The sequence below is a fragment of the Mustela nigripes genome, chromosome 16, assembly GCF_022355385.1.
Source record: "Mustela nigripes isolate SB6536 chromosome 16, MUSNIG.SB6536, whole genome shotgun sequence".
NCBI classification, from domain to species: domain Eukaryota; kingdom Metazoa; phylum Chordata; class Mammalia; order Carnivora; family Mustelidae; genus Mustela; species Mustela nigripes.
In genome coordinates, this window is record NC_081572.1 from 48,610,325 (window position 1) to 48,621,953 (window position 11,629).

Consider the following 11,629-nt stretch of genomic DNA (forward strand, 5'->3'; position numbering starts at 1 on the left):
CTTCTCCAGTGTATTCTGAATGAGTGATGTTGGCAGATTGGGGTCCAGAATAGATACAATATTTGAACAGGAGTTTTTCATGGCTCAGGGTAGAAAAAAGTCATGAACCTACTTGACTGGCCCTTGCAGTCCATGGTGATAAATGTTATCTTTCAAAAGTTTGATCCCAGGAGCAGAGGAGAGCAGTTTTCTTGTCTTGTCCCCACCTCCCCCGCTCTTCCCATAATTAATGCCAGTTACTTACCGCAGAAAGCTAGGTTAGCGAAGGAGGAGTTGTGTCACTAGAGCAGGCACTGGACTGTGTCCTGCAATGGCTGTTGGTTTTCGCAGGTCTGCCCTGGCCGGGAAGGCCCCATCTTCTTTGGGGACGAGCAGCATGGTTTCGTGTTCAGCCACACTTTCTTCATCAAGGACAGCCTGGCCAGGGGCTTCCAGCGCTGGTACAGCATCATCGCCATCATGATGGACCGGATTTACCTCATCAACTCCTGGCCCTTCCTGCTTGGGAAGATCCGAGGGATCATTGATGAGCTGCAGGGCAAGGCGCTCAAGGTGACCCCACGTGGAGGGAGCGTGGGTGGCAGTGGGGGAGGAGCCTGGCACTGACGGGGTCAGAGCAAGGGTGGTTTTATGATCTCCAGGTCTGGCGGCTGTTGCTGTGTCTGAATTGTGGTCTTCCGACTTCAGAGTTGGGCTGCGGCAGTCAGTCCTGCTTGCTTCACTCAGTGGCTCTCTCGAGTCCACTGTTGTCCCCTTTCTTGTTCGGCTCTGGCTTCTTCGTTATGCTCACATGTCCTGCTTCCTTCCTGGCTTCTTTGCTTCCTCTGACCTTCATCTGAAAGCCTGTGCACGAGTCATGTTGTAGACCCATCGCCAGCGTAGACCTCTAGCTGTGGCATCGCATCTCTCAGAATGGGCCAGGTTATGCTGTGATGACAAACAGCCTCCAGACCTCAGTGCGTTAAAACCACAGGATTTGGGGTTTTTGTTCGTTTTATTTTATTTGGGTGTTTTTATTTTTTATGTTTTGTTTTTTTGTTTTGATAGAGCAGGGTGGGAGCAGAGGGAGAGAGAGAAGCCCAAGCAGCCTCCATCCCCAGCTAGGAGTCTGACCCAGGGCTTGATTGCACAACACTGAGATCATGACCTGAGCCAAAATCAAGAGCTCAACCGACTGAGCCACCAGCGCCGACAGTTTATTGTTTATTGTTTGTCAGTCGTATTTGTTTACTGTTTGTCGGTGTCGGTTTATTGCTGTCAGTTGTATTCTAGTCCGTTGCAGGGACTGGGAGACCTCGTTGTAGTCAGCCCAGTAGGTGGGGTGGCAGCCATGTTGGAAAGTTGCGGATTTTCCTGCGACAGGGCATAGATGGAGCTGGAGGGCCTCGTTTCTCTCTCACCTCAGTGCCAGGATGGGGCACATGTCCACCCCCGCCCCCAAACACACACACAAGGTCTTGCAGTGAAAGCCTCCATGTGCTGGGACCGGGGGAGACTGAAAGTATGTGGAGAATAACAGTAGTGGCCACGCAAGCATGTGTGCCTCCTGAGTACCCGCAGGTGCTTGGCACGTTGGTTGTGGAATAGGGTACAGGAGAAATCGGTGGCTTGTAATCAAGCTGTGAGACAGAAACCATTCTGTTTGGAATGAGGAGACCACTGGCACTTTCTGTGCATCAGGGCAGCAGAACGGGACGGAGTCTTCCGGAGCAGGAGCCGGGAAGTTGGCTATGAATGAGCTGGCTCTGCGCTGCTCCGCGGTCATTGTTCGGTTCACAGACCACCCTTTCCCTTTGCATTTCAGGTGTTTGAGGCAGAGCAGTTTGGCTGCCCACAGCGCGCCCAGAGGATGAACACGGCCTTCACGCCCTTCCTGCACCAGCGCAACGGCAACGCGGCCCGTTCGCTGACATCCCTGACAAGCGATGACAACTTGTGGGCATGCCTTCACACCTCCTTTGCTTGGTAACGAGATTTGCAGTCTTTTAGCGCCCGTTAGAATGAGAGCAGTCATTGCTTGGGTGCTGCATGAATCTGGGGAAGCTGTTGTTGGCTGAGTTCCCCGGGGGCCTCTGTGCTGTACCTGCCTCCTTTTCCTCTGGGCATCTTCCCCTGGGCATGCGGAAAATGGATTTAGGTGGCACTCCCTTCCTCAAGTGTTTAAGGTGATGTTCTCGCACCAAGAGCAGTGATCTCCCTTTCTTGTCTCCAACAAGCATTGTGGGTCAAGGATTTGGGTGACTGGCCTGGATGGTTCTGGCTGAGCTTCTCAGGGGTTCATCATTCAGGGCTGCAGTGGTCCAAGGTTTGCAGTCCCCTGGCAGCTCGGTGCAGGCTGCTGGGGCCCTTCCAGCAGAGGCTGTTAGGAGTGTGCTGTGGCGCTCTGACCTGCCTAGTCAGGAGGGAGGAATTGTCTCCTTCTTCTAACAATCACCACAGTCTGTCCTCTGGCCTCAGATTGTTTCTCTTCCTTCCATTGCAAGATGTACCTCTCCCATAGACGCCCTCAGATCCTCCTCCTCGTGCAGCCATGGCTCTACATTGTCTAATTCAGTTCTGAGTGCAGAGGAGGAACCTCAAACGGAGGTCTTTGAGGGTAGCTCCCGAGGACCTGCGAACTAGAGAGTCCCTGTCTCCCATGCTGACATAAAATCATCTGGCGAGGTTTTCAGACCCAAAATAGAAGAAATAATACAATGAGCTGCATTCCTTCATCATTTAGCCATAGTGGTTGCCAACATTTCACTGCTTTTTCTGCCCCCTGTTTTTGGAAAAAAAAATTTTTTTTAAAGATTTTATTTATTTATCAGAGAGAGGGTGGGGAAGAGAGCGAGCACAGGCAGACAGAATGGAAATATTTTGTAAGCAAATCTTAGTTGTAGCATTTCAAATGTAAAACCATATCCGACAAAACTGACAGATTCCTTAGCATCATCCAGCCCAATCCGTATTTGGTTTTCCTGTTTTGCCTCAGGATTGAGTTTTCAGGTGGGATCAGGTCACCAGTTCACAGCACGCACCTTGTGTACTTAAGTCTGGAGCGGTTTCTCTGATGCCTCTGCCACAGGTTTCCCCAGGACTTTTGTTGGAGAATCAGAGTCCTTTGTCGTGTAGAATTGTCCTTTTGGATTTGGCCGATTCTGTGTTTGTGGTGTGTGCAATATGATCTTTTGTGCCCATATTTTCTGTGAACGAGGAGTGCGATCAAAAGGTGTGATAGGCTTCAGGTTCTGTTTCCTTCTGGGAAGAAGACATCACAGGTGGTGCTCTGTTCTGCAGGCTCCTGAAGGCGTGCGGCAGCCGGCTGACTGAGAAGCTCCTGGAGGGCGCGCCCACTGAGGATACCTTGGTCCAGATGGAGAAGCTTGCAGGTGAGCTGGGAGTGCTTGTGCTGCACGTCTCTGCCTGCGGAGGCTGTAGGGGCTGTCTCACAGCCATCCGGCCCTCCATCCTGGTGACGGGGACCCTAGGATCAGTAACCCAGGGGGGAGCATCTGTAAGAGCTTGCCATTTAGCCTTAGTGTTTTTATTGTAGTTTCCTGGGTCCTTTTCCTTGACAGTCATGTGAAGGAATCTATCACCCTGGGCAACCCAGGAAGGTGTGCTATTTGGGCCGCTAGGCTGTGGAGAAGATGGGTTGATGGAAGGTTTCGTCCCTGTTTTAGGATCCCCAGGTTCTTTCCCTTTCTAGACACTTGAACAATAATAAAGTGTTATGCTTTAGGTAGACCCTGGGTTTCCATCAAGGGTTGTTCCCAAGCCTCACCAATGTCTGGGTAATGCTCCCCAGGTTTTTGAGGAGAGCTCCATGTCTGGGGTTCAGGATCCTGTGTGTTTTTAAGTAACTACACAGGGTTTTCTGCTGTGGTGTGTACCGGCCTAGGAACCTCTGGTCTCGGCCCTGTCTGTGGTCCTCCTCCGGAGACGATTTGATTCTTGGTGACCTAGGTCAGCAGCCTCAGTGTTGGGGTTGGGTAAACCAGATTTGCAATGTGCGTTGTGTGTAGTGTGTTACTAATAACACTTGACATGCTATGGGTCGCAAATAATTGGCCTTCTTAATGAATTGGAGCTGTTTCCAGGTTATTCCCGCACTCAGGTGACTTTACATGCACTTGGATTCAGTGCGCTTTCCTGAGGGGGAGAAATGGAGTAGTTTCAGCAAGGGCAGAGTATGTTCCGAAAGATAAAACCTTTGCAATGTATCTTCATGCCCTCGCAGATCAGCAGGGCCTAGAACCATTTACTGAGATTTCAGATTTCTAGGCTAGTGAAGATGGTACGGATAGTCTGTTGGTGGGAGCTTCTGGGAAGGATACATGTGCAGGCATGCAGGGCTCTCTGTCACGGGTTGGACTTTATTTTAGGTCGAAGCACACACTTTGGATTTGGACAGATCTGGCTTCAGATCTTGACTCTGCTGCTCTCATGCATTCTGTGTGACCAGACAAGGCCTCCTCCCTGTGGATCTCATTGGGATCATGGAGAGATGTCCTTATTTGTGGTTGTCACACAGATTCATGGGAATAACAAATACTTCTTTATTTGTAAAATGGGGAGAATAGTACTGACCTCAGGGCAGTTGAAAGGATGAAATGAAATAATGTGTGGAAGCCTTTAGAATAGCGCCTGAGCGAGGAAGTGTGCAGTGACCGAGCTAGGCTCGTTCTTGTCATTGCTTTGCATTATCCCGCAGTCCTAAACAGCTCATAGTCTCATGGGTGCCCGCTTCATAGTGCAGTGTGAGGCTCCGGGCTAAGTAAATAAACAGATTGATTCCTCCCCGCTCCCCCCAGGGCTCCGAAGACAAACGGTCTAGGTAGCCGACCCAAACTAGCAATCAGGAGTGCCTTGGACTAAGGTGGACACCACGACGCTGTCCCATCCAAGGATCGCATGTTTCATAAATGTCTTTGTGGTCTGTCTTGCAGACTTGGAAGAGGAATCTGAAAGCTGGGACAACTCTGAGGCTGAAGAGGAGGAGAAAGCCCCTGTCCTGTCAGAGGGTGCTGAAGGGCGGGAGCTGACCAAGTGCCCGACAGATTCGTCCTTGCTCTCGGACTGTGGAAACTGGCAGCCCCGGAAGTTGTCCGTCTTTAAGTCCCTTCGGCATATGAGGCAGGTAGGTGACCGAGGGATGGACCCACCTTCAGAAACTCTGGAGAAGAGCCCAGTCCCCACCTTCTCATCCAGCACACTTTGTCCTTTAGGCCCATGACGTTCAGACCCAGTGGGGACTGACTGGTTAGGAATAACCAGAAACCCTCAGTGGCTGGCCAAAGACAGCTGGGTTGCCTTGGCCACAGGCACAGTGCTCCCCTTCTACTGATGACTAGGTGTCTGTTTTACAGAAAGCCCGCATGGTTGGCTTCTCATGGTCCTTTCTCTGATCTTGTCACGCCGGAACCTTTTAAAGGAAGCACTGCTCAGAGCACTTCTGCTTTGCATGCAGCATCGGACGCTTAGCAGACTGGAAATGCTGGCCCTTCGTACAGTAGATTGGGGAGAATCTGATGTCCAACCATAGGAATTGCACCCAAACAGTGGTGTGTCCTTGAGTACAGAGAGGAAAACATCCACTGTATCATGTAGGCTGGTACGCATGTTTGTATACACGCGGATTGGAGACATGAGTCTCACACAACAGTGTAGGCCCTGGTTATATTTGGTCAGACGAGAAGATAAGATTACAAGGGCAGTCCCTTTTCCTGTTTCTCTGTGACTATTTTTACAATGCACATGAGTTTTAACAAAAGATAGTTATTTTCTTTTTGAAAAATGGTGTAAAGACTGATTAAACGGCAGATGTTCTGTGGGCCTTCTGAATGAGGAACATTGACCTACCAAAATCATGTATTTGGCTAAGGTCATCCTTGTCTGTTGCTTGTGTGGATTAAAGTTAGAAGGAATCTTCAGTCCCATGGGAGGTGGGAGTGTTTTGAAACTATAGGAGTTTTGTAAAGTATATTTCTAGCGTCCCTTTTTTTTTTTTTTAAGCCACATTATAAGTCATAGAATAACAGACTGATCTCTTCAGAAACACCAGTGTCAGAGAAGTTATAAAAAGTCAGGTGGAGGGACGCCTGGGTGGCTCAGTTGGTTAAGCAGCTGCCTTCGGCTCAGGTCATGATCCCAGCGTCCTGGGATCGAGTCCCGCATCGGGCTCCTTGCTCGGCAGGGAGCCTGCTTCTCCCTCTGCCTCTGCCTGCCATTCTGTCTGCCTGTGCTTGCTCTCGCCCTCTCTCTCTCTGGTAAATAAATAAAATCTTAAAAAAAAAAAAAAAAAAAAGTCAGGTGGAGAGAGGGACTGTTCTAGCATCAAATAGGATGGACAGCAGAATAAATGAAACAGTTGTTGGTCCTCAGGTGACTCCTGGATTGAAAGAAAACAGCAATCAAGGACACCGTTAGAGAGTTGGGGCTGCAGATACTGGGTTGATGGTGCATCTGTGTGGTATTTCTGGTGGTGGTGTGTACTGGAGTTCTGTGGGAGGCCCCGGTCCATCCTGGGTCCTGAAGTGCCATGCTGCTTGTCCCAAACTTGGAAATGATTTAGCAAAGTAATGAGAGAAAAAGTGAATGTTACAGATTGCTAACATGTTCTCTGCTTCGAGTTCTTAAAAATAAAATTGGGATCTTACAGTGTGCCAGGGCCTTGGGATCGGGCTGCCAGGGGCTCATCCAGACCTCCGCCTTCCTCCTCCTGACCACGGGCAAGTCAGCTGGTCTTTCCCTCTCGCGACCCATCTTCCTTCATCACAAAGAGAACACACAGATAACTTCAGTTGCACAAAAGAAAATTCAGGGCAGAACGCACTGAACTGTGTTTTTCAGGTTCTGGGTGCCCAGTCTTTTCGCATGTTGGCCTGGCATGTTCTCATGGGGAATCAAGTGATATGGAAAAGCAGAGACGCAGACCTTGTCCAGTCAGCTTTTGAGGTTCTTCGGGTAAGAGTAGTCTTTCTTGTAAGTGTTTTTTAGTGGGACAGTGTCTGTCTGGTGATTTTTTGTTTTTCTTTTTTTAAAATCCCGACGGTGGGTTTCATGTTAGGATGCAGGGATGGCTCAGCCCAGACGTGCATGCCTGAATCTGAGATCCGTGCTTTTTCTGCACTGTTGAAGGTGGCAGTCATCGGTGGCACTTATTTCCAGTGGAAGGAGTCTGTGCTGCCTTGGTAGAGTGATCACTCCCCTGCCCTCACCCCCAGATCCCTCTAAGAAGCCATTGCATGGTTCACAGCTGCCCTAAAAGCAGCTTTTGGTCAGCACACATCCCTGTGCACAGAACATTCCTGATGAGTCAGGTGGGAGTGTGTCTGCCATGCTGTCTGCACCTCAGAGGGGTTGTGGGTGCCAAGGCCCAGGCCTGGCTGATGATGTTTATGTCCTCAGAAACCTCATTCATGCCTGATATCTGCCTAGGTCTGCCGAGGGCACAAAGTGAATATGCCAGAATCCCTCAAAAAGTTTTTAATCTCTTTGTGGGGTGAGGGAAGAGACAGACATCTCAGAAGTCAAAGAATAATAGATTAACACCACAAAGCAAGAGGTAGCGCAAGTCCCATATGACCAATTGCCGGATTAGGATCTGGGGCCACGCAAGAGACACCCCAGTAGCGCCACATGACCGGGAATGCCTTCTGGGAGGAAAGAAGCTTGGCCCGAGCTGCGGAGGGCATGTGGGGTGTGGGTGATGGATTCGGGCAGGGGATGTTCAGCTGGTGCAGGTCTGTGTTACTGTGTCCTCTCTAGACGATGCTGCCAGTGGGCTGTGTCCGTGTCATCCCTTATAGCAACCAGTACGAGGAGGCCTACCGCTGCAACTTCCTGGGGCTCAGCCCTCACGTGCAGATCCCCGCCCACGTGCTGTCCTCAGGTACGTCCCTCTCCTGTCGGACCGAGCCCTGCACTTCAGGGCTCAGAAGTGGAACTGTGTCTTAGCCATGGATCTGAGGACGCTGTCTGCTCAAGCAGGAGGACCAGTTTTCCTAGTGGCTTCGGGCCTCGGTTTTCTGTCTTTAAAACGGGTGAGGGTTGGACAGAACAGCCTCTGAGGGTAGCCTACTGGGTGTGGTTCTTGGTGGAAGGCAGATTAGAGTCACGGGAGTGGAAACAGCACAGATGGGTGTCAGAGGTTTGTCGTGTTATTACGCTGAGCTGAGTCGGTGATGACAAGATTAGGAAGGCGACTGTTTTCTTACATGTGCCTTAAATCCTATCCAGCCTTGACATTCACCAGTGAGAGCCAGGAATCTGATGAGCATCCTTTTCTTTTGGTTTGAGGAGTTCAGGAGTCAGCCTCGGTGTGAATCCCAGCCTCCCCCGGCTAGCCAGTGGCTTCTCCAAGCTCACTCTGAGAGATGGCCAGAAAGTAGACTGTCAGAGCGTTGGGGGCTCAGCAGTCCCGAGCTGCCATTCCGTTCAGTGTCCCAGGCTGGATCCTGAGTCCCAGAGACGCGCACCTTTTTTTGGAACACAGCCTCCCGGTTTTGAAGATGAGCTTGAAATTCTTAACCGGGGTATTGGCGGTGTGCGGGAAGCACTTAGCAGTCTCTTTCCCTGTCATAAGATGAGACTGACACTGGGAGTGCTGTCACGGGGCTGTTTGGCATTAAGTGAGTTCAGATATATAATTAGTTACTGAAATGTAATACATTAACTGAGGCAAGAATTAATCCTTAACTCTACTGACAAACATACTGCAAGATGTGGCCAAGCATGAGAGAGGTGGGTTTCCGCTCTTTGATGGGAGGGGCAGCAGCGGGAAGCAGGTCCCTGCGGGGCACAGGCACGCTTCCAGCACCTGCACTTTGTGTTGCTGCAGAGTTCGCTGTCGTCGTCGAGGCCCACACAGCCCCCCGGTCTGGCCTCCACCCAGCTGGCTGCGAGGGGGACCAGTCCCTCAGCAAGTACGAGTTTGTTGTGACCAGTGGAAGTCCCGTAGCTGCGGACCGAGGTGGGTGCCGCCAGGCTGGCCGGCCTTTCAGCACAGTGAGTGGGGACGAGAGCGCTGAGACTGCCTCTCGCAACCCCATGCTGACGACCCGCCCTTGTTCCCAGTTGGCCCCACCATCCTGAATAAGATGGAAGCCGCTTTGACCAACCAGAACCTGTCTGTGGGCGTGGTGGACCAGTGCCTTGTCTGCCTCAAGGAGGAGTGGATGAAGTAAGCACACCCACACTGGCCCCTGGAGTCTGCTTCCCCGCGGGGGTGCTGGCCAGCCGAGAGCGTTGGGTTTGGCTGGCAAGAACCAGGAGCTATTTTCAGAAAAAGGCTGTGGCCTCCCTGAGAAATGGGGTAGAACAGAGGTTAAGAGCATGGGTTCAAGTAGTATCTTGGCCGCTAAGTGACTTTGTGCAAGGTCAGCCCTTCTAGTCCTCACGATGTTCCTGCATGAGATGCCTGTGACACCTGCTTCCAAGAGAAGCAGTTATTTTTGCTACTTAATTAACTTCAAAAATCTGAAAGCCAGGGGCACCTGGGTGGCTGTGGTTGGTTACGTGTCTGCCTTTGGCTCAGGTCATGATCTCAGGGTCCTGGGATCGAGTCTCGTGTTGGGCTCCCTGCTCAGCGGGGAGCTGCTTCTCCCTCTCCTCCTTCTTCTCTCTCCACTCCCACTCATGCTCCATTTCCATCTCTCTCTCTCTCTCTCTTTCTCTTTCAAGTAAATAAAATCTTTTAAAAAAACCCAAAAGCCAGATAACAGATGTTTCTTTTCTATTAAAGTTAAATAGTTACTTTATTTTCTTAATAAAATTTGTTAGTAATTTTTAATGCAGTTCAGTCAGACATTGTCCTGATTCCCAGCAATACAGTGAAGCTGAGGAGCAACAAAGTCCTTAAATGAATTGAAAGAAAATGGGTCCCCCATTTTGAGGCAGCGGCCTTACGGCGCGGGGTTAGAACTGCTGGGCCAGGGAGAAGTCCTGGAGCACACAGCTGTGAGTGGCCACTCCGTGTGCTGGTCTTGAAGCCCTCAGGCCTTGCTACCTGAACTGTGGTGATTTTGCTGTGGCGTCTGAGAGTTGTGTTTTTGGTTTTTTTCAGCAAAGTGAAGGTCCTTTTCAAATTCACCAAGGTGGACAGTCGACCCAAAGAGGATACGCAGAAGCTCCTGACTATTCTCGGAGCATCTGAGGAAGACAATGTCAAGCTGCTTAAGTTCTGGATGACGGGCCTGAGCAAAACCTACAAGTCGCACCTCATGTCCACAGTCCGCAGCCCCACAGCCTCAGAGCCTCGTAATTGACCCCACGGTGCGAATCTGATCCCATGTTCACCTTCGGAGAAGTGCTGATGGCCATCTTTGCCGCTGAGCTCACGGACGGGTCTCTGATGGCAGTCACAGACTGCTTTCGTCTCTGAACTTCCGGCATGGAGCCCTTTCCTAGCGAGCAATGGAAACTTTGGGGGCCAGACTTTGCCCTCTGTGTGGGATTAGGACCTGGTTTAGTTTTCGGCACCCTTCCAGAAGCTATTTGAATTGTTCTAACCCTGAAAGGGGCTGTGGGAAACGTGGGACAGTGGGTCCCCTGTGTTTGAGCACCCTGAGAGAGAAGACTGAGGAGAACATGCATCTTACGGCTCTCAAGGATTTAGATCTCAAAATTTACAGGGAAACATGCCAGGCCAGTCCCAACCTGGGTATTTTGGTCGCAGTAACAAACCTCTCAAGGTTCATGTTTGAATCTTTCTATTCTGAAATTCAAGACTTTTCCAGGTTTTATAATATGAATGCGTGTATGTTTTGCTGCAGTTGTGAATTTTCATGTAGTCATTGTTAGCAGTCTGGTTTTGAGCTGGGGTGGCTTCTGGGGTGGAATAGATGCTGCCTCATCTTTGGGATTCATGTTCTGGAACCATGTGACTACGAAGTCTTCTGGCCATGCTCTCCTGTGGTTGCTTTGACATTTCCCTGTGGCTTGCAGACAGGCCCCTGATCCTTTTTACACAAAGATGATACTTTGCTGAAATGTCAGATGGAGCCATTTGACTTCCTGACTCACTGGACGTGAAGTTTAGAAACCAACTGTAGTTTTATTCCAAGTCACTTTGCCCTTTATTGCTTCTTTAAACATTTAGATTTGGCTACAGGTAACAATTTTCAGAGTATGGTGACTTAAGATAGTTTAATCATCCCAATGTGCACTTTTAATAAGGATTCATGGCTTGGAGGGATTTTTCCAGCAATTTTGCTGATTTGTTTATAATTTGTGTGTGTGTGTGTGTGTATTTGCTTAACTTATATTTAACATGGAAACTAAGTTTATATGACTGGGTATCTATCATGCAGGAACATTGAAACACAATAAAGATGTATTTTTATAAACTTTTGACTACATGGTTTTATTGATTTGATAACCTAGAATTTTTGTGGGTTCAGTCACAAAATATTGTGACTAAAATAACACTGGTGATAGAACTATTTTGAAACTGAGGTCTGCTAAAGGGTTGTAAATTCTAAGAGACTTAGACTGTACATTGTGGTTACTTCTGATCAATTTCAGCTCAGAGCACAGAAGCACTACCTGTCCCCCACCCAGGCACCCAGCAGGTGTGCTGGCATTCCTGGAGCAGGCTGCATATACCGTATGGGAGCTGTGGTGGGTGGGAAGAACCCTAGACTAC

At 49.8% G+C, this 11,629-nt stretch overlaps 1 protein-coding gene across 6 annotated transcripts in view; it reads left to right on the plus strand.

Moving 5' to 3' along the window:
- FLCN (folliculin) overlaps positions 1–11,337 on the plus strand; it is a 19,102-nt gene extending 7,765 nt beyond the window's left edge. For all 6 annotated transcript variants that reach the window (XM_059381106.1, XM_059381109.1, XM_059381108.1 and 3 more), the window contains 9 exons: positions 331–552; positions 1,805–1,965; positions 3,280–3,371; positions 4,932–5,122; positions 6,835–6,948; positions 7,753–7,876; positions 8,825–8,956; positions 9,061–9,166; positions 10,049–11,337. In XM_059381106.1, the coding sequence (XP_059237089.1) occupies positions 331–552; positions 1,805–1,965; positions 3,280–3,371; positions 4,932–5,122; positions 6,835–6,948; positions 7,753–7,876; positions 8,825–8,956; positions 9,061–9,166; positions 10,049–10,250 (1,344 nt within the window). In that variant the 3' untranslated portion in view covers positions 10,251–11,337. The remainder of the gene's footprint in view (positions 1–330; positions 553–1,804; positions 1,966–3,279; positions 3,372–4,931; positions 5,123–6,834; positions 6,949–7,752; positions 7,877–8,824; positions 8,957–9,060; positions 9,167–10,048) is intronic.
- Positions 11,338–11,629: the final 292 nt, after the last annotated feature.